General features: G+C 29.0%; 1 protein-coding gene across 3 annotated transcripts in view; it reads right to left on the bottom strand.

The window, feature by feature from the left end:
* Frl (formin-like protein) overlaps positions 1 to 26,506 on the bottom strand; it is a 36,713-nt gene that overhangs the window by 7,826 nt on the left and 2,381 nt on the right. The window contains exons 2-17 of one of the 3 annotated variants that reach the window (XM_015333938.2): positions 23,365 to 23,448; positions 14,385 to 14,471; positions 14,006 to 14,112; positions 11,556 to 11,695; positions 8,229 to 8,407; positions 8,082 to 8,158; positions 7,648 to 7,963; positions 5,857 to 5,973; positions 5,519 to 5,759; positions 3,901 to 4,187; positions 3,339 to 3,606; positions 3,141 to 3,268; positions 2,627 to 3,071; positions 2,265 to 2,539; positions 2,061 to 2,174; positions 330 to 433 (exon numbers count right to left, since the gene is read on the bottom strand). In XM_015333938.2, the coding sequence (XP_015189424.1) occupies positions 330 to 433; positions 2,061 to 2,174; positions 2,265 to 2,539; positions 2,627 to 3,071; positions 3,141 to 3,268; positions 3,339 to 3,606; positions 3,901 to 4,187; positions 5,519 to 5,759; positions 5,857 to 5,973; positions 7,648 to 7,963; positions 8,082 to 8,158; positions 8,229 to 8,407; positions 11,556 to 11,695; positions 14,006 to 14,112; positions 14,385 to 14,471; positions 23,365 to 23,448 (2,969 nt within the window). The remainder of the gene's footprint in view (positions 1 to 329; positions 434 to 2,060; positions 2,175 to 2,264; positions 2,540 to 2,626; positions 3,072 to 3,140; positions 3,269 to 3,338; positions 3,607 to 3,900; positions 4,188 to 5,518; positions 5,760 to 5,856; positions 5,974 to 7,647; positions 7,964 to 8,081; positions 8,159 to 8,228; positions 8,408 to 11,555; positions 11,696 to 14,005; positions 14,113 to 14,384; positions 14,472 to 23,364; positions 23,449 to 26,506) is intronic. The other 2 variants (XM_015333936.2, XM_015333937.2) reach the window with 2 other exon arrangements.

The following is a 26,506-nucleotide window of genomic DNA, read 5'->3' as shown; positions in this document are numbered from 1 at the left end:
CTATTAATAAATTCATTGTCATATTTATGAAAACTTGTAATTTAATAAAGCAACATAATCAGTATTACGTGTGTAAAGGTAAAAAATATTAAGCATTTAAATGCTAAAATATGTTTTACTTATGTTATATTACTTCTTCCACCATTTTGTTTTGTTTTGTTTAATTAATTATATTAGCAAATGCTAACAAATACAAACAGATTGTTGTCAATAGTTGTTAATTATATGATTTCGTTAATAGACTTTATTTTGATTTGTTGGTAATGAAAAGTTGCTATTCCGAATCAGAAGGAATCTTAAGGATAGGCAGTGAGTTAGGATGGACTTACACGTTTTGAATTGTTTCTGTATTGTTATGTTCTGACCTCCTTCTGAGTTCATTAAGATGCCGGTGCAACAGAGTCTTGTTCGAGTTACAGCAAAATTTCGGTGACTTTAAATCCAAATAAATATGTAACAAATAAGTTATCAGATTCTGTAATATATGTATATTCTGTTTGGAAAGGCGAAAATAAGAAAGACTACAAGAAGAACACTCACAAAACGATTTCAATTGATATAGTTATTAATACTCCCCGTAGTAATCATGCTATTTCACAACATGCAGTAAAATTATTAACACTTTTTAAAATTTACTTTTAATAAATTTGCCTATAGTATTAATTTGAATGTTTTTTTTCAATCTTTCCAAACTTTTTATTACAATGTTAAGTATCATTTACTTAATAATAAATTATCAACGACTAAACAGTTAAATTACAAATTCAAATCACCGTATTTAATGTTACTTGTGATAGAAAAATGTGAACAGACTGTAAGTAAATTTTCAAAGGAATATAATTTAATGATATAGCATATAATATAAATAAAGCCCCAATTTGATAATATGCTCATACATTGTGAAACTTGTATAGAGATGACATAACAAATAGCACATAAGACATTATTTTCTTCATAATTGTAGGATTCGTGAAAAAATTTGACCGTTGGGTTGACTGAACCGAAATTCAAACCCGAATTTTCTTGCTTTCCGGGCGACTGCTTTAACCTTTGAGCCACCCCGAGCCTTTGGTAAACTTCCTCACGAATGCCTTTTTTTTATTTAGAATGGAAGTACTCGATGATCCCACATAAATAATTATTTATATTTTTCAAAATAAAATTTAATTTCATCTTTTCATTATTTTTATTTTTCAATATGAAATCCTATGTCAACTCAAAGTAGATTTCTCAAGTGTGAGCATTAATTATAAGGCAATATAAGTGATAAAAAGCATACTTAAAAAACAGTAACACTCTTCATAGATAAAACGACATTCAATGATAGATCCACTTGTGTTGGAATGAAAAGTGAGTTAAGAATACATTCCCATTCTTAACACTTATTAAGAATAAATTGTTTTTTAAAGTAAATATATTATAATCATAAAGCGTGTCCTGCAATAAAAAGATGATACTAAACTATTCTTTGAATTTGAGCATGCTCAATACGCGTAAAAATTAAAGTTAAATAAAAAATATATAACTAAAATAAAAGAATAAGAAAGATAGCAACACCATAATAACATATATTGATCATTGTAATATGAACTGTATTAATAGCAAATAGTTCGATTCTTTTATGATAAGTATATTTCTGTTTAGAAAAAAATAGCACATTAATATTAGATAGTATTAGTATTTAGACAGTTAAATAACAAAGCAACAAAAGAAGCAGATTCAATATGAACAAAATTATGTATATGTTTCTAATATTTGTATTATTTATTAAAAATGTTTCAATCGAAACAAGTCTATTTATTTATACTATAAGCGTACTACCCTTGATGTAAAGTATGCTATTAATAAAAGTATGGACTAATTTATATATACATATGTTTGTATGGCAAATTAAAATATTGATATACACTAATATTATTATAAATTTTATTTTATGTGTTCTAATAATCGTAATAATTTGCCCAAACTTCTAATCAATAGCACAATGGCACTAAATCTCTCCTTTTTAAGCCAATTATATTCATAAAAAGTATATAAAAAGAATATGACATATAACACACCTGTTGTTTCTTCTGATTCAATTTATTTCGTTTAATTACTTGCTCGGATGTATTTAAAGCTTCTGCAGCAGCAGCTTCTAATCTACGACGTTGTTCATTTTCTTGATCCGCTGCCTGTTAATGATACAAATATTCATGTTATTGTAATTTTATTATCCGTGTTTACAACAGTATTATACTTATATATTAGATTAAAGATATTACCTTAAAAGATCTTGCGAATCTTACAAGAAGCGAAAAGAAGGTATTCGCATCAGCTTGTCTGGGACTCTCGCCAAAATATTCAACGCATTCTCTAAAAGCTTCACCCGCTGCTCGAGCATCAGATTTCAATCGACGTAATTTTTCTTCGGAATTATTTAAAAAGTCGCGTAATACCGTATTATGTTTTTCTTTGCCACGCAATTCAAATTCTTTCCTTACAAGATCCATACCCTTTTCCAATTCATGAACATCGGTTATAATATTTTCAAGAGAAACTATAACAAAAAATGTCATTTGAATATAAATGGTATATTACAATAAAGTATATTTTGATCGTAATATAAAAAAAGATGTTTATGTACCTGTTGCAGCTTTATCAATATACATGAGTTCTGAATCGAAATTAATAAGTTCTGGGAATTTGATACGTATAGTTGCTACAATGTAATGTAAAAGGCACATCCTTTTATCTGTAGACTTTGTGTCTAATAACGTATCTAAACTTTGTAATTTAAATCCATAAGCAGGCCCACGTTTGCTACTATTTAAATAGTTTCCAAAAGCAAGAATGATTTCTAAAACTGCTCTCAATTTCTTTGAACCTTTCACAGTACTTGATGCAGATATCACAGCGTGTATTTGTGGCGTAATAAGATGTAAATTATCAAAAAAGTTTCCTATATAATTCATTATTGAAAGCTTAGTCGATATTCTTTCTACCTTTCCTAATTGCATCAAAAATTTATCCTCTTCGGTTAAAAGATTTATGTTCTTCTTTTCGATAATATATTCACGATAAGCTTTTATCTATATAAGCAAAGAGTTGATTATTTTCATTAAGAATAATATCTATCTTTAAAATTATAGCTTACATACCTCTTGATCAGTTGGAACCATGCGTTGTAATAATTCTACATTTTCAAGTGAAAGTACCTTCAAATCAAGAGCATTTACGGCCATTATTACCTTTTCCACTGGCATCTCCATCTTTCTACGTGATATTGCTACAATATAAAAAAGTATATATAGATATATGTGTAAAACTAATACATATATATGAAGTTTTTTGTGTACCAATATTTCGCAATCTCGTATGTTCCAAAAGGGACACATTTTCAGGTTTCTTAAATCTTTTACTAGGAAAGCTCTGTAGGCCATCCAATTCATTATTGCCGTTAGCTACATGTCCACTCATACCAATTTTGAATCTTTCTTCAAAATCGGAAAAGTCTATGTAATTATGCAATCGATCATCATCCAATTCATTGAAGATAGTGCCTCGTACTTGATTCGGTTTTAATGCGATCCAATTGAGGGTAGGTAATTTGTACTTTGTTTGTACCTATTATGCAAAACATTTGACAAAGTTGCAATAAGAATTACAAATCCTGTGTGATATTATAATATTTAGATGCTTTAGAATCAGTTATTATAAAGTAATTTAAATCTATTATCAATAAATATTTGATTAGATAGAAAGTTTAAGTCGATTGATATTTTTAATATAGACACAATTTTTCTCAAAATCGGCATAAACTTTCCAGGCAATTTAAATATATGAAGTATGACTTGGTATCAGCAGCTTGACAAATATTAAATTCAAAATATTATTACAAAGAACTGAATGAATATATACTTTTCTTTTAATTGTCATTGCTCCATCAGGTGCTTGCATCATGCCAGCTGGTGGTGGTGGTACAGGTGCAGGTGGTGGTAACTTGTGATCACCTGGTGAAAGAGGTGCCATAGGTGGTGGTGGTGGACATGGTGGTGGAGGTGGAGGAGGTGGGGCAGGCGTAAAATTATTAACTTCTTCCGACATTGACAGTTGTTCTGTACTTAGTCCAGATGATATAGTATTCTCCGTATCGAAATTATCAGAATCGTTTAAGGGATTCATTGCACTTCCATTTCGTATATTGGCTGTTCAACAAGCAAAAATCATTATTAATTTCTATTGACTGAGATTTGTTAATTACACAAGATGGACACATTTAAATTGGAACATCTAAATATCTCTGTTATTAATAATTGTATGAAAAAAGTCCTTAAGACAAAGTTATACTATTTGAAAAAGAGTAAATTTTGCGGTAAAATAGTAGTTTTTTTTTCAAGATTACTCTTTTTTAAAATTTTGAGGTCATTGGTATTTTTATAAACTGAATCTTACTATATATTTTTTACATGAATTGTGCCTTTTTAAATATAAAAGTATTCAGGTACAACGTTAAAGGTAATTCATTTGTTAAAAATATTGAAAATATGTCTGATAATTCAAACAACTATAGTAAGTCATATTTTTTCTTTGGTTAAAGTTAAAAAAAACATAATAGAAGAAATAGATGAATGGTACAAAGTTAACTAAATATTCCTGGCTATTATTATTATTAACTGGCATTAGGAACTCGAAAGTTCATTGCCGCAAATACCAAATCCCGCCATTGTTTCCGTCCCTGAACGCGATCCTTTCATTCGCGGTCTTCGTATCATATTTCTTTTAGATCCCTTCTAATATTATCCTCCCATCTAGGTCTCGGTCTACCTAGTGGTCTTTTCCCGTTTGGTATACCGACCAATATTTTGTGCGCTGTTCGATCCTCCCCCATGCGCGCCACGTGACCAGCCCATCTTAATCGGCGTGATTTTACGACGTTGATAATGTACGGTTTGTTGTACAATCGATGTACTTCAACGTTATGGAGTTTTCGAAAACCCTAAATTTCTTTTCGTCCCGTAACGTAAGCGACCACGATTCGCTACCGTAAAGAACTACCGGCAGGATGATTGTCCTGTATATCCTGATTTTTAGTCGCCTAGACAGCAACCGCAAGCTGAGTAATTTGTTAACCGAATAGAAACATGAATTGCCTAGATTGATTCTTTTCTTAAGTTCTTCATTAATTTCGTTTATGATCGATCCTAAATACCTAAAGTTGCTGACCCGCTCAAAAGTTTTATCCCGGACGACCAAAGTTCCAGTATTAGGCCTATTTTGAACTCTATCGGTTACCATATATTTGGTTTTTTCCGCGCTTATTTGCAGTCCCAGATCTTTAATATTCATTGCTATATCATTTATAAATGAATGAGTATTTTGTAAAAAAAATGATCTTGAGAAAAATTTTTTTTCATCACCAGATATGTCTTTCAAATAGTATAATTTTGTCCTAAAACCTCAATTATAAATACCGGTGATACATATTTAAATGTTTAGATTAAAATATTCCATCTTGCAGAATCATATTCTTCGTTACCTGACGAACTTTTCGTAAGAGTTCCAGTAAGGGTCTCCAATTCAATTATCTTATTTTCTAAAACACTTTGCCTACGCGCAGAATCTTGTTTTTGTCGTTTGAGTGCAGTAAGTTCCTCCTCCGCTATTCTACGCGCTTCCGAAACTTCTATGTATTCTATCTTCAATGCACCTAATTCAGTCTCTAATTCTGCTAATTTAGCTAAAGATTCTCGTTCTAACTCGGCCATTCTATCGTGTGCCTATAAAAACAAAGATATCAATATAACAAATGAACTATATTTCAGTGTTTCATCATAAAATTATTTTATGAAGTCACAATTACTTATTCTAACTTACATGACCAAGTTCATCTTCTAATTCAGCTACTTTTTCTAATGCCGCAGTCTTCGTTTCGCTGTCTTCCATTAAAGCAGCAACATCAAATACATTGTCTAGATAAGCTGAGATTTGAACCTACAATGATAAAGTATTATGTACTTTATTATTTACAACAAAATATATAAAAATATATATTTTTAGAATAGTAGTTCCCAACCTGTACTATCTGATATCTTCAGGAGGTACTTAATATTTTAGTAGTAAGCAACAAAAATTAAACAATGATAGAGATATTAATAAAATTTTAATAAATTGAATGCCGTACATGCACACAAGTTGCTTCGCGTTATTAGGTAGAAGGAAAAAATAACTTACAATCAGTCAACCCTATGCGTTAGGCTGTATTTCTATTGCATTCTGTTTTTGGAATCGCTACCTTTGTTACTCATTGACAATAGTACTTGAAATTTTGCAATTGGGTGTACAATAAAATGTATTATATGTTTTACTTTAATTTTATATATATATGTATATTCTTATATATATTTTATATGTTATTATATAATATTATACAGTGTGATTTACAAACTCTTGCCACCTAAATAGCTCTGAAAGTATGATAGTAACAAAAAAGTTTAGTATAAAAAGTTTCATGTGGAAAATTCAGGACTATAATATGAAATTAGTTTTTTCTTGTTAGGTTCAGTATTTTTCAAGATTTTTAGGTCAATCTTGTTTTTTTAAATACAATGCTATTATTTTAATTATTATCTTCTGATAGCAATTGTCAAGACGAATCCAATAATGTGCAATATTAAATACAAAACCTGACATAAAAAACAAACATATCTGTTCCATCTTTTGTCTCGACAACTAAAGGATGACACAACTCTGACACGACCATGACGTGGAGCTATATTGTGGCCAGATTGTTCGCCAGACTTTATCTTTGTTGAGTTTCAAACATATTAATGTTGCATATCATTGGATTCGTTTTGACAGTCGCTATTAGAAAATAAGTATTGATATATAGCATTGTATTTAAAAAAACAAAATTGACCTATAAATACTGAACCTAGAAAACAAAACTTACGTCATATTATAGTCCTGAATTTTTCACACAACTCTTTCTTAATAAACTTTTCTGCTACTATTTGTACTTTCGGAGCTATTTAGGTGGCAAGAGTTAGTGAATCACCCTGTATATATATACATGTTACAGACCAAAAGTTTAAAATTATTTGTTAATTTCCGTAAAAATAAAGTATGAACTCATCAATTTTGAAATGATCTGTTGTCTTTATGTCAAATATTAACAAGTAGAATTATGTCAAAGATTTTATAAATGGTACTTTTCTTTAATTTGAAGAAATCATAAGTTTTTTTTCTACAAGTGAATCTACTCCAATTACTCTAAAAGCATTCATTTTTTTTTATAAATATTCTTTTTCTCTGAATCTACGTTATGGTTCGAAACTTTTAGCCAATAGTGCATATTATTCATATATATATATATGACAAATCTTTTTTTTTGTTTGTTATTCACTTAAAAAAACAAGGACCTACTGGCCAACCTAATATACCAACCTTAATATATATTGAGCCTTAACATTAGTTTTTTATGTTCTTTGCTTGTATTTAATTTCTTTAATGCAATTTTTATTACCTTACATCTGTTCTTACAATCATTTCCCTAGAAAAAGCTTCTTTTTACAGGAAAATTCATTATCAATTGATAAACAAGTAAAAAAGATTGGGAACTACTCCTTTAAAGTAATATTTGTTAAAAAATGAATGAAAAATACGAACTTGTAAATCTTCGCTTTCTGTATGTCTAAGTTTCTCTAAATATTCATCGAGGCCTAACTTTGTGAATTCATACTGCAAGTGTACTCGAAAGTTCATGTCTTCCACAGAATGAACTACTATATTCACGAACTGCATGCAGGCGACCATGAATTCTATATGGAAACTATCGTACTGCGTAAAATAAGTCATGAGCGTAGTAAATCTTCGCCTTTCCATACAAACTTCTTTAAAATTATCGAACGCCGATAAAATAATTTCATGACCACCTTTCACTAAACAAATCGCCGCAAGAAGTTCCAAGACCAAAGCTTTTGTCCTGCAAATATAAATAAAATATTATCTTTATAATCTAATTATAACACAACCTTTGATAAAATCATATGTATAAAATTATGGTATATATCAATTGATTTGGGATTACTTTTTAAATTTACCTTAAACTTTTGTGCATTAAACTAAGCGCGATACAATTAATTGCTTCTCTGTGTTGTATGACCATATTGAAACCATACTGCAAAAATATCATATATAAATGACAAATACTTCAATATTTATATTCAGATTAAATTGATAGGTAATACCTTGTTATTCATAATGGCACGCATACAAAGTATGCAAACATGAATATCATCTTTAGCTTCGCCCATATTTAAACGAGCAACATGTCTAGATCTGCGTTTTACACTTGGACTGTCTTTAAGTTCGTGAAGAGATGGTCTTAAACATCCATTGTTTAAATGAGAAGAACCGCCTGTTTCAACTATAAGTTACAAATCAAAAATTATATTTTATTCATTAAAATTGTTATTTTTTATATTTCATATATAACAATAATTATGCAAAATTCTTCCTGCATATTGAAATGCAGTTTCACTAGTTACTACTAGTTACTGTATATAGTACATTATACTCCTGTATTGAAATCCTGCATTCTGTTCAATTTTTAATGGTCAAATTTCGTATATTTTACAATACATTTTTTACCATAATTTTGTAATAAAGCTTTAAATGATTTGTAACACTTTTTATTTAGATCCATAGAATATACAGTCAAAGTTTAGCCATTAACAATTTAAGCACCATATTATAGAGAAAAAATTTTTATTCTATTTTTTGAAGATATCTGAGAAACTACTGGACCTATTTAAAAAAAAAACTTTTATTAGTGTATAGTTTAAATCTTTCTCAATAATATAGGTAATGTTCTGTAACATTTAGAAGCAGAGTAGTAAAAAAGAATGTGTGTGAAACCAAAAAAGGATACATTCTTTATTCATAATCTAAAATAAAAACCGCACAACCGATTTCAATAAAACCTTAACCAGTAAATTTCTAGAGTTTCAAAAGTTTTTAAGGATATGAATCATTACGCTACAACTCAAGGCAACTGAAAATTAGATAAAACAGTGAAACAACGTATAAAAATAATGAATATATGATAACGCGATTTTTGGAAAATCCTGACGTTACAAATATACATTTGGTTACCCGAAAAGCTCGTATCGATATTTATAATATACAGGGTGATTCATAAACTCTTGCCACCTAAATAGCTCCGAAAGTATGATAATAGCAGAAAAGTTTATTAAGAAAGAGTTGTGTGAAAAATTCAGGACTATAATGTGACGTAAGTTTTTTTTTCTAGGTTCAGTATTTATAGGTCAATTTTGTTTTTTTTAAATACAATGCTATATTTTAATACTTATATTCTAATAGCGACTGTCAAGACGAATCCAATAATATGCAACATTAATATGTTCGAAACTCAACAAAGATAAAGTCTGGCGAACAATCTGGCCACAATATAGCTCCACGTCATGGTCGTATCAGAGTTGTGTCATCCTTTAGTTGTTCCGACAAAGGACGGAACAGATATGTTTGTTTTTTATGTCAGGTTTTGCATTTAACCCTCTATGGGCCAAATTTTTTTTTTCAATCCAAAAAAATTAGAGAAACGAAAAATCAGCAATTATAAACATATATATGCAAATAAACCAAAAATTTTTTGTTTAAACAATTTTATTGCAGTATATTCAATGTGTGACTTTCAGGTAACAACGGCCTATAATATTCGAACTTCTGTGTATGAAAACTTAAGCGTGAAATTCTACGAAACAGTTATCACTTGACGTTACAAATAAATATATATAAATATACTTTATCTTTTAACACGTTTTTCGATAGAAGTATTGTATTTGGTCTTCTTTTTATATTCTTTATAGACGTCCCCTTTTTTTACGGATTCCTTTGTACTCCTGACGTAGACAGAATGCAATTTTAATTTTAAATGTTAATAAGTTTAATTGATTCCTGGGTCTTACAGAATGCAATGAACAGTTTTACTTATATTACAGCTAAGCATTGACCATCGATCTAAATTATCTATTTTTTCGTAAAAATTTATCCTTTTAGAATGTTCGAATCTTTTCCTCAAATAAAACTAATAAAAATGGTCAAGAATTGTTTACTGCTACGAATTCTTCAACTATTTCCAACATTCGATGGAACACAAAAGTGTGATCCTAAATATACAGAAGATTTCTTTATAGGTCAATGTTACTTCAAAGTAACAGAACTTTATCATAAAAAAAATTTTTTAAATGATATTTAAAATGCAAAAAAATTCGTTTTTATGGATTTTCCAACTCAGAACTACTATATACATAATTTTTTATTCGATAAATACCGATAGAAACAAAAATAATATCAATGAAAAAAAAGGTTTCGCTTGCTTCTTCTACAGACAGTTGGTACAAAATTTATTTTATTTTATGTTAATTATGCTAGTAACCGTTATGTATATGGTATTAGTTGTCTGGGAAAGATTTAAAAATTAAGATATATATGACATTTCATTAAAACAACTAAAATTGTTTAGTAAAATGCTGAAAAATGAATATGTTACTTGAAAGTTATACGGGCCCATAGAGGGCTAATATTGCACATCATTGGATTTGTCTTGACAATCGCTATCAGAAGATAATAAGTAAAATAATAGCATTGTATTTAAAAAAACAAGATTGACCTAAAAATCTCAAAAAATACTGAACCTAGCAAGAAAAAATTAATTTCATATTATAGTCTTGAATTTTTCATGCAATTCTTTTTACATAAACTTTTCTGCTACTATCATACTCTCGGAGCTATTTAGGTGACAAGAGTCTGTACATCACCCTGTATAATATATTGTTTTCCAAATTGTATTATATACAGTAAAACCTGTTTTTGTCAAAAAACTAAAACTTAAACGTAAAAACTAAAACTTCAAACATCTCGTAAACTATTGACATTTCGATGACCTTCACTAATACTTTTTAACGCAGAATAAAAAAAGCAATTGAACAGTGTAAACAAAAATATAAAGTTCCATTTAAAAAAAAAAGTAAGTGCAACTGCATCTAGCGGGTGCATCAATGCATTTTCAAAAAAAATAAGGTCATTGAAAGTTGAAATTTGTTGTGCCATTTAACTTTTTCCTCTATGATTTTTTTCTATTGTTACTTTAAAAAAAGTTATTTCCCGCCTCCGTTTTAAGAATCACCCTGTATATAAATAAAGAAAATTTCAAATGTCCTGAACAAAAAGATTAAACGAGCCATAGACGACCCTATGCAGCACAAAACGTACGTTAAAGTCCAGACAAACTATTATTTACATCGAATAAAATATTTGTAAATATGAATAAATTATTATTTATACTGAATAAAATATTCGTAAATATGAACAAATTATTTTATAAAATGCTGACACAAAAATATTCATATACCCTAACTAAAATTTATTTTGTTAAATAGTGAATGAAAATGCTTACAAATACTGACCAAATAAATGAAAGTACTTTTGTTTCATTTTATGAAAAACACACGAAGAGCAAACACCAACTAGTTTAGATATACGAAGGAACTTACTGGTCTGCAATTTTTCTTCAGAATTCGTATGAGATTCCAAAAGACGTTGCTCGTGTCGCATCATAAGTAATCTGAAGCTGAGGTAATCTATCAGCGCGTCCAGTCCTTGGTTCTCCTCGTCCAGGAATTCCCTTACCCATCTAAAACATTTCTACGATCATAATACAAATCCAGAAAGACGACGAAATAATGCACATGGATCCGTCAGGTTTGAAACGTATACGATTTAATTGGTCTGTTTTTATCATTTTTACGGCTATCATAAAAGAATAAAAAAAAATCAACTTTCAATATTTATTTTATATTAGCAATCTAACTCAGCGGTTCTCAACCTGGGATACATCGTGCGTTTGCTGTTTGAGAAGTAAGCAAAAAATTAAATAATGATGGGGAGAAAAGACCTTCTTTCCAGGTTAAAGATTATATATTTCATTAAAAAGAAAATCATGTGCCCCAAACAAACACAAAAACAAACAAAAAATAGATTGTATTGTGTGAATATTTGTTAGATTAAAGTTAACTTTACGAATATGATAGCTTTAATTTATTATAATATATTTATATTTTGAATTTAGAATAAAAATATATATATTAGGGTGGGTCAAAAAAATCAATTATTTTTTTTTTTACAAGTGACACGGAAAAATGGGTTGCTAGACACCTTAAAAAAATTCTCACCAAATATGAGCTCTTAATTTTAATAGGAAAATCCTCCGCATCGCAGTTTTTTATTTTTTTCTCAGTCCAATAGAATAAAATTCATACCTCATCATTAATTGATTGTACAAAAAAATGTTCTGGAAGAATTTTGTAGTTTTTGATTAGATATTCGAAAAATTTCAATTTAATGTTTATGTTTTAAAAAAATCTACACGATTTTTACTTTTTATCAACTGAGAAACTTCAAAATATTTTTCAAGTCTTTTTTTATGTGTAAGTATCTTTGTCTACATTTAAAAAAATAAATTGTACATTATTTATCGCTTAGTTAATTATTTATTAATAAAAAAAGCAAAGTTTTCATTATAAATATATTATGATATGTTTCAGTTTTAGAGAAAAAAAATGTCCAATTAGTTATAAAAAAGCTTTTTATTTCAATTTTCAACTGAGTTATTAATTTTCAAACAATTTTTTGTTGCAAGTAGGGTAATTTTTTCGATGCTCCTTAACAAAAAAGTTTGATGATGAATATCTTTTGAACGCTTAATTTAATCGCCAAAACATAAGACACCATTTTTATAGAGCAGTTAATTTCCTACAAAAATTTGTATTGCGCATTTTTTAATAGTCATTTATTGTCGAGTAATAAAATTCATAAACAAAAATGAAATTTGTCTTAAAATAATCAAACTTAAATCTTCAATATCATTCAAATGGTGAGGCTTACGAAAAAATCTAAGATACCTTTTTTGTAGAGCATTAAATTTCCTACAAAATTCTTCCAGAACATTTTTTTGTACAATCAATTAATGATGAGGTATGAATTTTATTCTATTGGACTGAGAAAAAAATAAAAAACTGCGATGCGGAGGATTTTCCTATTGAAATTAAGAGCTCATATTTGGTGAGAATTTTTTTAAGGTATCTAGCAACCCATTTTTCCATGTCACTTGTAAAAAAAAATAATTGATTTTTTTGACCCACCCTAATATATATATATAAACATTACTGTATAAAAGCTACAATGTGACAGGGTCTGCCAGCATATTTCCCAGCATTTTATAATTGTTTCCCAGTTTCTTGTTTAATATTTTTAACACGTTCGTCGCCATGGCACCGTATACCGGAGACGGGCATGCTTTCCCCCCCCCCCGTCACCGTATACGGTGACGCTCTTCTTGTTGAAGTTATAGTATTTTTAGTTGGAAAAACTTATCACGTTTCCTATTTCGAAACAAAATTATTTTCGGTAAATAAAAGATATTTTTATATTTTATTATTTTCGATAAATAAACAATATTTTTATATTTTATTATTTTCGGTAAATAAAATATAATAATATAATATAACCATAATACTCAGATCGTATTGTTTATATTTCTACTTATCGCTTCTTTACGTTACGTAGGCGCGCCGATGGTCGAATTTTGGGCCTGGCGAGAAACTCAACCGAAACGGGCTGGGCGACGAACGTGTTAATTGATTTTAATTGAACCCAGAAAATTGGAAAATGCTGATTTTTTAACTATTTATTTTTTATATTCAAATAATTTTAATAGTTTTAAAAAAAATTCATGCATTTTATGTTAAATATCGAAATTATCTTTATATATTTCTTTCTCATTTATAAATAGATAATTACATGCAAGGTTTTTTTTTCATCATTTACTACAGGATGTAATTTATACTTCCTGATAATAATCCAACTTATTATGAGATAGATAAATTATCTGAAAGCGTTGACCATAATTATCGCTCGATAATATAAAACATTTATCTTTTCTTACTCTATGTGATTCGTGCGCAAGGAGATTTCCAAATCCCGAAGTACTTGGGTCGACGTTGACTCTCCCACCATTTTTCTTTTCTGGAAGAATGTAAGGAAACGATACGACTGTGGTAGTCATTAGTATCCGTCTGATAAAAGTAGCTTGTTCTGACATAAATATGAACTTGAGTAGAACCAAAACGTATTTTTGTTATCAAAACGACAAAAAAGTTTGAAACAACATCTCGCTTTTGACGTACATATAATTTGTACGTTGATTAAATAATACTAATTATTTGTTAATAATTTTTAAATAAAGCAATCAAATGGTAAAGAGGAAAATTATAATTAAAAGTGAAAAGACTAAAAGAAGAAAACAAAACTTAAAACAAACATACTCGATGACTTCTTGACGCTTTTGGATCTAAGTATGTACGCAATTTTGCCAAGTAATGTGATGGTGGATCTTTCGCTTGCACCCTTTCCTGTAATCAATACAAAAATTTTCATATTATATAACGAATAATGATCGAAAAGTGCAACAAATGTTAAATAGTATAAATGCAAGAAAATGTTGTTCTACATACCAATAAGAATATTGTAATATAGAATTGAAATACATTTTCCTTTTACAAATAGTTGATAATAGTGTTAAAAACTGGTATCCTATGTCACCTTTTGTAGAAACAATACAAGTGCCAATTAAGCACTAACTAATTATTTTTTCTTTTCTTTGTCATTTATTGTTTCTTTTGAAGGAAACAAAAGCATAAAAAATAAACAATGAACTACAAACAAATTTAGCACTAAACCTACCAATAAATTTATATAACTGCTTAAGGCCGGCGATACATGTAAAATAAAAAAAAAATCGAATTTTTTTTTCATAAATAGTTAGTTTACTATCTTAAAAATATGCCTGTAAATTTTTAGAATGAAATTCACATCATTTATCGATTAAAAATTCATTTAAGTGATCCGCCTCAACTCGGCGCTAGACGGAAACGCTAAACTTTAAACGCGTTTTTCTCGAAACGACTTTTTTCAAACTGGCATGCAAGATAACTCAAAAAAGTTTTAACCGATTCTTATGAAATTTAGCACACATTTTCTTTATAGTATTAGCTTCTAGTTGAATTTTAAGAATGCCACAAAAATTTTCAAAAATTGCCATTTTTGACCCAAAAACCGTTGAAAAAAAGGGTCAAAAATCAGATTTTTTTGTCTGAGTCGTGCCAATTTACGATTTTTTGACTTTTTAGTTTTTCCTTAGTTCAACAAGAAGATACATATTTTATGAACACGCTCTGACCCTTTTTTTTAATTTTAGATTGCTGTAACTAAAGATAAAAATCACCATGATTGATGCCTTCCGCCGCGAGGGCCTCAGGAGATTGGTTACTACGGCGGCCATTTTGAAAAAAAAAATAAAAAATCAGATTCTTATATTTTAATATGTAATGAATAAACATGCTGAGTTTCAAAACGATTCATTTATTTCTTCCATTTTAAATAAGCCTCTGAAAAACGGTCAAAATTTAGGCATTTACATGTATCGTCGGCATTAAACCATAATTGGTTTCAATTTTTTTCAATTGAATGCAAGTAATAATTAATCTGTAGTACTGCCTTAATCTCATCGAAATCTAAATTTCGTTCTTGACTATAATCAAATTTATATAATGTGAAACCAACAAATATTAACCTTTAAATAGATAGATTAATATTTATTTCATTTACAGCCAGTTTGGCTCAATAATGGACTTGATTACAATACTTTGTTACTACTCATACATATTTATACCAACTTTTATATGTAATATTTAACAAAATATAAGTTTTATAACAATAAAACTTTCTATAATCTATATCTTCCTTACGGAACATCTTTGAACACGATAACGTATTATCAACTTTTAAATACAAATTAACAATGAATTAACAATTTCCCAAAATATATTTATTCCGATATATCCAGTTAGAGTTAATAATAGCTATAAAAAATCTAACTTGTGTGTATGTATGTGTGTGTGTTACCAAAGTGTGATTAAAAAGCAATTCGTGTACGTTATATTAACATTTAGCCGACCAAACGCCCCACAGAGACCTTTGTAGTTTTCACCGAGCTCGGAAAGGCCAAAGTGCGCTCTCCACTGAAGTAGTATTCTAGAAAATAATTTTATGGTTGGCAAAGACTCCATCGGAAATCCCGAAAATAAAGAGCCGTAATAATGAGCAATAAAAAATTTCAAAAATTGGTGCATTTTATTATATGTTGTACCCTATATAAATAAGCTCTATAGAGAAAGAAGCGTTCCTCAGATAAAAAAGGTAGATCTACCCGAGCGGTCGGCTAAGTGTTAAGGGACAAAATTATGGGGTAACACCACTATAGAATTTTCAAAAAAAGTCGATTTTTTTATTCAAAGTTACGCCATTTTCACAAAATTTGACTTAGGGAAAAATCCGTTCTCAAGATAATAGTACATAGATTAAGAATTGCTTTTGTTTTTTATTCTAGGTCTTATAGTTGTCCAGGTATGAGTCCGTCCGTTTTAGTAAAAAAAAAAAAAAAAAAAAAAACAGGGTTTTGTTCAGTCACGAATATCGACGCCATTTTCTATTTAAAATCAATAAAAATATCTGTTTACATAGTTCAATATATGATTAACCAACCCTCAAAAAAGAAATTCTATTCCTTATTTAGTTTTCGCAAAAACAATTCCCAAAAAAGGCTTTTTTTCAGGCTCTAAAGTGGTATTACCCCTTAAGAGGTCTAGTCACCCCTAGCTCGTTCAAAAAATGGATATATTCTAAATAAATTCATAAATTCGAAATTTTAAAATGAAATATGTTCATTTTCGAAAAATACAGCTTCAGGAATGCCATAAATAAATATTTAACAAAATTATTTAAAAATAGTGGCGATGCAGATATTCCCATGGAAGTCTCTGCACGATACCCACGCGTAGCTAGTTGCAAATGAAGTGTATCATTGTCGTGTTGCATTTAAAGTATAAAAATTAAACTATTCATTTATATTGTTACTATAATACAACATGCAGATTTTTATTCGACTATCGAGGAATTTATGGTGAACCGAAGAAAAAAAATCTCTATTTTATGAATTCTCTGATAATCGAAAAAATTTATACGCTGCATTGTAATAACACTATTTACAAATAAGCTGATTCTTTTCTCAGATGTCACATAACGGTAATACACCTTCCAGCCAGTTATGACAGTAGTGTCGTGTAAAAAACCTCCACGGGAATATCTGTAGAGTCGCCATATTTAAATATTTTTGTCAAAAATTTATTTGAGGCATTTCTGAAACCGTAGGTGTTTGAAAATAAACTTATTTCGTTTTATATTTTTGAGTTTATAAATTGTTTCAGAATAAACCTATTTCTTGAACAATTTGGGTTGCCGGGCCCCTTAAATTAAACAGAAAAAATATGAAGACATCGGTATGCGATTTTAAAGTCATATGAAACTAATAAAAATAATATTTATAAAAATAAGAAAATTTATAAGAATAAATAAAAAAAAAAAACAGATGATATCGAATAGGGAACCAAGAGATAAAAATCTCGTGCTACGCCGATGATGCAGTCCTGATAGCGGAAAATGAGGATGACCTGCAAAGGCTCCTGTATACGTTTAACACAGTTGCTAAAACACTCGGATGACCATATCAACATCCAAGACTAAGTGCATGACTACATCTAAAACACCTCTAAGATGTAAATTGGTTGTTGATGACAAGATAATACATGTAGCCATCCTACAACACGGTATCTCATAATACGTTTCACAAATTACGAAAAATCCTCCTATAACACGGCATTCTATAAAACGGTTTCCTTTTAAGAAACCTTTGTACATTACTGTACTTCTACAGTCGCGGCGAGGCTTGCCGTTTTAAAGATACAGTGTTGGGGAAAGTATTTTTTTTCATCTTCATGGCCTGAAAACAAAAGTGTCTCACGCTGCTATGTACTGAAAACATCAACGTTAAATGCGTGTTGGAAAAAGATATGGCCCTCTTCAGTTGAAATAGAAAACGTGCGTGAATCGTCACAAAATGAAATTGGTAACATATTAGAACTTGCTAAATCAATCGGAGGCGAAGGTTTTGTGGATATGGCTATTGAGGAAGTTAAAGGTTTATTAGTGGAAGAAGAAGTTGACGAAGCGAATTTAATGGAAATGGTATCCGAAACTATAAATCAAATTGATCCTGAGGACACTAGCACTGATGAAGATTGTGCTGTTAATAAGTTAACATTAAAAATATTACAAGAAGGCCTAAGCTTAGCTGAAAATCTCGAGTCATTTTTCTTGAATGCAGACCTTTCCGCAGAAAAAAAGCCGAATATTCAAAAGGGAGCATCAAAACTGTGTAGCTCCATATCGAGAAATTTACAATGACCTAGTAAGAAACAACAAGCAAAGTAAAATTACAGATTTTTTAAAGAGGAAAGAAGATGCAAGAACTTTAAATGAAGAAAAATGTTCTGAAAGTGAAGACGATATCATTCCACCAAAAAAACGTTCTCGGTAGAATTAATTGAGCAGTGACGACGAAGAAATAAATTAAATTAAAGTTACGTTAAATTAAGATAATATTTTTTGTTCTGTATTATACGTACATTTATATTTTTAATAAAAATTAAGTAGTTTATTTAAACCAAAAAGAATATTTATTTTTAATAAGATTTCGGAACGTAACCTCCCTTTTTACATTAGCTCTCGGTCTCATACAACACGACATTTTCTAGGAGCCTATCTACCGTGTTATAGGAGGGTTACCTGTACGTCAAGTGTTGGAGTTCAATTACTTAGGTATACAAATTTCAAGCTTTGGGCGGTTTCTAAGTGTATAATTCATTAGTTACAATAAACTGTAAACTGTAAGTAGCAAGTGAGCCAACAGCCCTGAGGAACCGCTCAGTACAGCGCGCCATACGGAACCTTCATACTGTTTAGTTCATATCTATCTTCTAAACGAATCGAGGTACCATTATAATTTTTTTTGCATAATATTTCTACACTACAAGCTATTTTTTAAGGTAAAAATAAAAAAAAAATAAAAATATGCGAAGTTTAACCCTTAAAGTGCACACTTGGTAAAATTACGTTAAAGTGCACTGTGGGTGTTTGACACTCCAACGTGTTTGAACGCGTCTCCTGAAGCCGCTATTTAATATTTAGACCTCGCAATTTTTTTCAAAGTGGTTTGATACATCTTTTTTAAAATAGAATAGTTATAGTTAATGATCTGAATTAACACTAGATAGCGACACATAACCCATTTTTTCGAATTCAGTACCGTTTTCGAGAGATCAAAAATTTGTTGGGATGTCAAACGCCCCATGTGCACTTTAAGGGTTAATAAATTCACATTTTTAATTTTAACTTCCGGTTTACTAGACGAAAAAAAGGTTCAATTTCAAATTTTTATTTACTTCCAAGAAAATTCATTTATATTCTCTAATAAACACGATTTATTTCTTATATAATCCATTAGATTGACTCTTTTAATAGTATTCGAAAAATCTATTCCTCATATTTTGTCAATTCTTTGAAGCCCCATAAATTGGTAACTAAGGTAAAAAAAAACAAAATAATAATATACAATTATTGAGGTCCCATAGAAGTACAATCAAGCTAATTATGAACAAAATCCACGACCTCACATTTTTTTCGTTGTCCGCTTCACGTGAAAATGCCCCTTTGATGACATAGAGTCAGAAGTAAGAGGACAAGCCATCAAGGCAACAAAAACAGCCTCACAATTAAATGACACCATATTCCGAAACAAACATCTAAGAACAGATACAAAAGCTCGTATATACAAAACTGCTATAAAGCCTATACTGACATACGCGGCAGAAACAAGACCCGAAACATCAAAAACACGCAAAATCATGGAAACAGCTGAGATGAAGATAGTTCGCAGAATAGCTGGGAAATCACTATAGGACAGGGTAAAAAGCAAAGGCCTTAGGAAAGCATGCCAGATCGAGAATATCAACGACTGGATATTAGGCAGAAAAGTTGCCACATTACACGCATGACAGATGACCGAATAGTCAAAATATCCCGAGATAAGTCACCATCGGGAAGACGAAGCATTGGAAGATCTCGAAAATGCTGGAGCGATAATCTTACTATATGAAGCGAGTCGCGATGAGGAACAGGCATTGTGCCTATTTGGAAGAAAGAAGGAGAAGAAGATAAGAATAAATAGAACGATATTGATAATTATAATTCTCATAAAGCTACGTAAAGGAATTTAAATCGGTCATATTTGAACGATTTTCGTACGTTTAGAACTCAATTTGAATATACCAAACGAATTTCCATTATTGGAGTATAATTCAAAAATCAGCACTAAAAAAGAAACTAAATTTTTAATCTATGACTTAATATCTATATAAATAGATATTTAGTAACCCTGATTTTATAATAATTTACTTATAATCTTATAAAATAATTCTTTTGTAATACATTATACTTAAAAATGAATAACTTTATCTTATCTTAATATATATAAATTACGTGTCACGTTGTTTGTCTGCAATGGACTCCTAAACTACTGAACCGATTTTAATAAAATTTTGCACACTGTGTGCAGTTTCATCCAACTTGAAAGATAGGATAGTTTATATCTCAATTTATAATCGCAATATTATTTTATTGCAAATTATTTGTTTATTAACAAAGAGTCATGATTATCTCTGTTAGTTCGATAAGATTCTAACAGATGACGGTATAAAGTAATTCGTTGACTTAAAGACGTGTATATCGGACTGATTGTGAGCCACAGCAACGCATGGCGGGGCACCTTTAGTATTATATAAAAAATCAGTGTCAAATTGTTGATTTTTTATGGATTCCGAAACTACTCAACGTTTAAGGGGGTATTCTGGTCTAGAGGCATGAATTTTAGGTACTTTTTCAAATGCAATAACAAAAAGACGAATAATAGTTTCACTATCTATAATGTTACAAGATATTTACTAATATTTCAAGAATACATGAAAAAAAAAATAGTAAAAAAATTCAAAATTGAAAAAGATATAGGCTGTACGTAGTAACGACACTCGTATTCCTCCACACTGTAACTTTCTTAACGCTTTCGTTAAGGGACCATCTCAGTATAAAATTAAAAAAAAATCGATTTTTTTGTCTTATCTTGAAGTACATATAGTTGTGCGTGTTCTGTAAAATTTTCAAATTTAAATTCGAATTATTACGGTCGCTACAACCTTTCTTGGAAAAAAGAGATTGGAGTGTAAATTGACGCGCGCTAAACTTTTAACGCGTTTTTTTCAAAATGCCCTTTTTACAAACGATGTCACCTCAATTTGATTTTTTTCTTTGAGATGCAAACAGCGATCACAATCGTTGACACCGATTTCCCCCACTTTTTTTACTCACTTTTTAAAATAATTATTAACAATAAGTAAAAATAAATAAAAACGAATGAAAAAAATATTTTTGTATTGTTAAAGAGTGGTCTTATTCGAAAAAAAAACATCCCGATCCCCTCCTTCTATCCATCCGAAAAAAAATCACGAAAATTGACAATTTTTTGGCCGATTATACTGAGATGGTCCCTTAAGAAGAGGTGCATAGTTGACGATAAGTAATTTCTTAGCTTTTGACTCTTTATGCCTGGAATTTTTACTATTTTAATCGCCATTAAATTTCTTATTCATTAAACACATTGTTTTTGCATTCCAATATTAAAAACTTAATTGACCGAGGGGTCAACTACACAATCGTATCATTCTGATTGTTTCTAGAAGTTGACATACATGGTCAATTACTAACGCAAATTAATCAAATTTATGGTATTAATTATATTATATCTATTTTACATATCATTTCATTAGAAACGAATAACAGAATGCTCACATTTTATAATATAATGTATTTTTAGTAGACGACCGCATAGTTCACTATTCTCTTAAGGGGGTACTCTGGTCTAGAGGCATGAATTTTAGGTACTTTTTCAAGTATAATAACAAAAAGACGAATAATATTTTCACTATCTATAATGTTACAAGATATTCACTAATATTTCAAGAATACATGGAAAAAAAAATATTGAAAAAATTCAAAATTGAAAAACATATAGGCTGATTAAGTGATGGGTCCCAAAAAAACGGCGCGCGACAAATTTCAAGATTGCAGCTCTCCTGGTAATATGAAATAAAAAATTAAAACGGATTATTATTTAAAAATAATGCCGCTATCGTTTGAACTAAAAGAATTGAAAAAAGTTTTTTTTTTCGCTAAATTACAGCTGTTTGAAAAAAAGATACATTATTTTTACCACTTTTTTTACTTTTCCGAATTTTTTAAATATAGTAAAAATTGAAAATTTTGTAAGGTTTTAGTTTGCACAATAGAGTAATGCATAGAGAAGATTCTAACCAAATTTCAAACAAATCAGTTTAGTAGAACTTGAGATATCTTGACATTTATGAAAAAAAAACAGTTTCGAGAAAAACGCTTTCAAAGTTTCGCTTAATAAGGGTAGGATATAGGATTCCGCGTCACTAAAACAGCTATATCTCCGAAAATAAATTGAATTTTGAATTTGAATATGTCTTGGTATACTACACAGAATGTTAACACCACTTTTAACTTACTTCCCAAAGTCATGTCTTTTGATGGGCTTGGGCATAGTGAAAAAGTAGGGTTAGATATTATTGACAATATTGAACCAATAATAGGGGAGATAAAAAAAGAAACAAAGATGCAAAAGTTGGAGAAAACAGAAGATTTTGGTCTGCGATACGCGAAATTATGCAATTTGGCAAATCGGATGGTATACCTTAGAAACTCCAAATCCATAGTGTTATAAAGACAGTCTATCAAAATGCTCCTGGAATTTGTATTCTTGCTGGGTTCAATTCATGAGTCAAAACTGGCAGGATTCTTCCTTTCTCACATCAATGATTATTGGTCAATCGGAGAAAGTTCAGCTACAAATACCACTACTCAAAATATGGATTTTTTTTACTAACAATGTTTTTTAACGAGAAATCTTATCGTACAGTGCTATTATATTTAATGTGTGTTATTACACGCATAAAATCAAATTATGCAGTCAATCGTGTTTGTTTTTTCATCAAGAATAAGGAAAGAATTACATCAACAAATTTGTATTCTAAACAAGAATATTAAAATTGATGTTTCTATTACGCGCAAAAGTGGCCTATATAAAAATAATCTTGAATGAAAGAATACCACCTGTTGCAAATTTCAAACTCTCTCCTGGCTATTTTTGTTATGCATTTTCCACAATAATTGTCAATTTTGATTTATTTATTATTCATCAATGCATCATATACTCACCTGATCACATATGATGTCCCACTTTTTTTCGTTATCGTACTGTTTCAAAAGTTTTGCTTTATCCGGTGGTAGATCCATAGATGCCTGAAATAAACAACAAAGTAAATGAGTAGATTATTTAAATTTTATTATACTCATGACTAGAATGATGAATTTAATATATGAAATAGGTTCACAGATCAAAGCAACTCTAATTCTCCTTTTCGAATTTTGTTTTCAATTTTTATGTCTAATCACTTGATTGTCTCGAAATCTTCTAAATTAAAAAAATATATATATAAATATATGGGGCATTCCATGCCACATCGGACAGTTTTAAAAATGTTTATTTTTAATTTCCGCCATGTTTTGATATCTTTTAGTACCCATCGAAAAACATTTCCTCCTAAATTTTGTCATTTTTTTGATCATCCGTTCCAAAGATATCGAATTTTCAAAAAAACAGCTCTTTCTGTGTCTTTTAGCCCGTAACTTTTTTAAAACTCATCCAAATAAAAATTACTATTCTACATAAAAGTTTTGTTTTTCAATGTACTTTTCGAAAAAAAATTCAAAAAAATTATTTAAAGTATCTTAATACGTAATTTTTGATTTTTAAACTTTAAATTGCATTTTTTAAAGTGAGTGCATATTTTGATTTTCTTTAAAATTTTTTTACAATAAACAACTATTAATTCAACAACTTTTTAGGCCGGTCTGGTCGTGGACCTTCGATAACTACTATTTTTTTTTCGAGTTTTAAAAATTGAAAAAAAATTTGTTTTTCATTTTATTAAATTTTGTCATTTATTTCTCTCTTTTAATGTATTTTGAAACACTTTACATATTTTTTTTTTATTATAACAAGCGTAGGAAAGTCTTAATTACTGATTTAGATTAATAATTAACAAAAATAGGAAAAGTCAATTTATTTTCGTGATTTTTTGAGAAATTAAAATTTCGGAAAGTACATTGAAAAACTAAACTTTTATGTAGAATGGTAATTTTTATTTGGATGAGTTTTAAAAAAGTTACGGGCTAAAAACCACAGAGAGAGCTGTTTTTTTGAAAATTCGATATCTTTGGAACGGATGATCAAAAAAATGACAAAATTGAGGAGAAAGGGTTTTTCGGTGTGTACTAAAAGATATCAAAAAATGGCGGAAATCAAAAATAAAAATTTTTTAAACCGTCCGATTTGGCGTGGAATGCCCCATATATATATATATATATTATAGTATAATATAAAAAATTTAATATACTATAATATAGTTTATTATATTTATTATTAATATAGTTTATTAATATTAATTATAATTTTATTATACTATAATATAGTATAATAAAAATAGTAAATTATATTATACTATATATAGTATAATACAAATATATATATATATATATATATATATATATATATATATATATATATAATATAAAATGTAATTATATATTATATTGTATTGTTTTTATTGCGTCCCAAAGAAATATAATTATTAAGTAAGCCAATAAACAATGTCGAAATTTTTAATATAAAAAATACTAGTTGTTTATGTAGATATAAAAAATGATAAAGTAATTCAGTAAATCAAATAATACTCCATAATGTTATTTATTTAAATATAAGATAGCAAATATTTTTCCAATAAAACTATACTAATAATAATACGTAACATTTATTTCAATTCTAATATGTATTTTATTTTGTTAACAGCCTTGCCTAATTGAAAAAAAATAGATCCTTTACGATTACAAATGGAAAGATGGCAGGCTAACTATGAATTGAGAAGTTATCGTAGAAAAGTTCCTCAAACCCGTAAAAAAAAGTTTAATAACAATAGTTTTATTTATATATTTAGATATAAAATAGCAATAGATTATTATTATTTAAATAAGAAATGCAGTAGTATCTATTATTTATATTTTTTTAAATTATAAGCATAATTGAAAAAAAATATTGATTATAACAAATTTCAATTAGGCACACACTTCTTTTCATATTATTCATAATAATAAAATTTAACATATTTATACCTTAGAAAAACATTAATCGATTCATGAACATTCATTAATATTTTTAAATCAATTCAAACGACGCAAACCCTTAAATATCTCCAAATAAAAATAAATAGACTTATGCGACTTTAAAAAAGAAGACAAACTCATTCATCCGTATGAATATGTATATACATATATAATTTAGTCGTAAAATAAATGTTTATATTCGTCATTTTAAAAGAATCGATATTTATTGTTCATTATTTTCTCTTATCTTTTTTAACGAAGAAGACTTATCGCGCGCGCGCCATCGTTTTTCAAGTATTAAGGCAGGCGACACATATAAAATAAAATAAAAATCGAATTTTTTTTTTTTTCATAAATAGTTAATTTACCATCTTAAAAATATGCCTATAAATTTTTGGAATGAAATTCGCATTATTTATCGATTAAAAATTCATTGAAGTGCTCTGCCTAAACTCGGCGCTAGATACGAACGCTAAACTTTGAACGCGTTTTTCTCGAAACGACTTTTTTCAAACTGTGATGAAAGATAACTCAAAAAAGTTTTAACCGATTCTTATGAAATTTAGCACACATTTTCTTTATAGTATTAGCTTCTAGTTAAACTTTAAGAATGCCACAAAAATTTTCAAAAATTGCCATTTTTGACCCAAAAACCGTAAAAAAAAAAGGGTCAAAAATCAGACTTTTTGTCTGAGTCGTGCCAATTTACGATTTTCTGACTTTTTAGTTTTTCTTTAGTATAACTAGAAGATACATGTTTTATGAACATGCTCCGACCCTTTTTTTTAACGGTTTAGGGCCTCCGGAAATTAGTTACTACGGCGGTAATTTTGAAACAAAAAAAAATCAGATTCTTATATTTTAATAGGTAATAAATAAACATGCTGAGTTTCAAAATGATTCATTTATTCCTTCCATTTTAAATAAGTCTCTGAAAAACGGTCAAAATTTAGGCGTTTACATGTATCGCCGGCCTTAAAAAGTTTACTAAATAGGAAAGAAAAAACTAATTGTAAAACAGGAAAAAAAACAACTCGGAAATGATGTGGCGAAGGACGCGAACGATAATGCATTCCTGTTATCGGAAGTATAAATTTTAATGGGTGACTTTCGATTTTAACTCGCCGTACAGGCTGAA

The sequence above is a fragment of the Polistes dominula genome, unplaced genomic scaffold, assembly GCF_049000335.1.
Source record: "Polistes dominula isolate Pdom_NZ unplaced genomic scaffold, Pdom_raw_medaka contig_216, whole genome shotgun sequence".
NCBI lineage: Eukaryota > Metazoa > Arthropoda > Insecta > Hymenoptera > Vespidae > Polistes > Polistes dominula.
The sequence above is the reverse complement of the archived record's forward strand: the minus strand, read 5'-3'. Positions and strand labels throughout refer to the sequence as shown.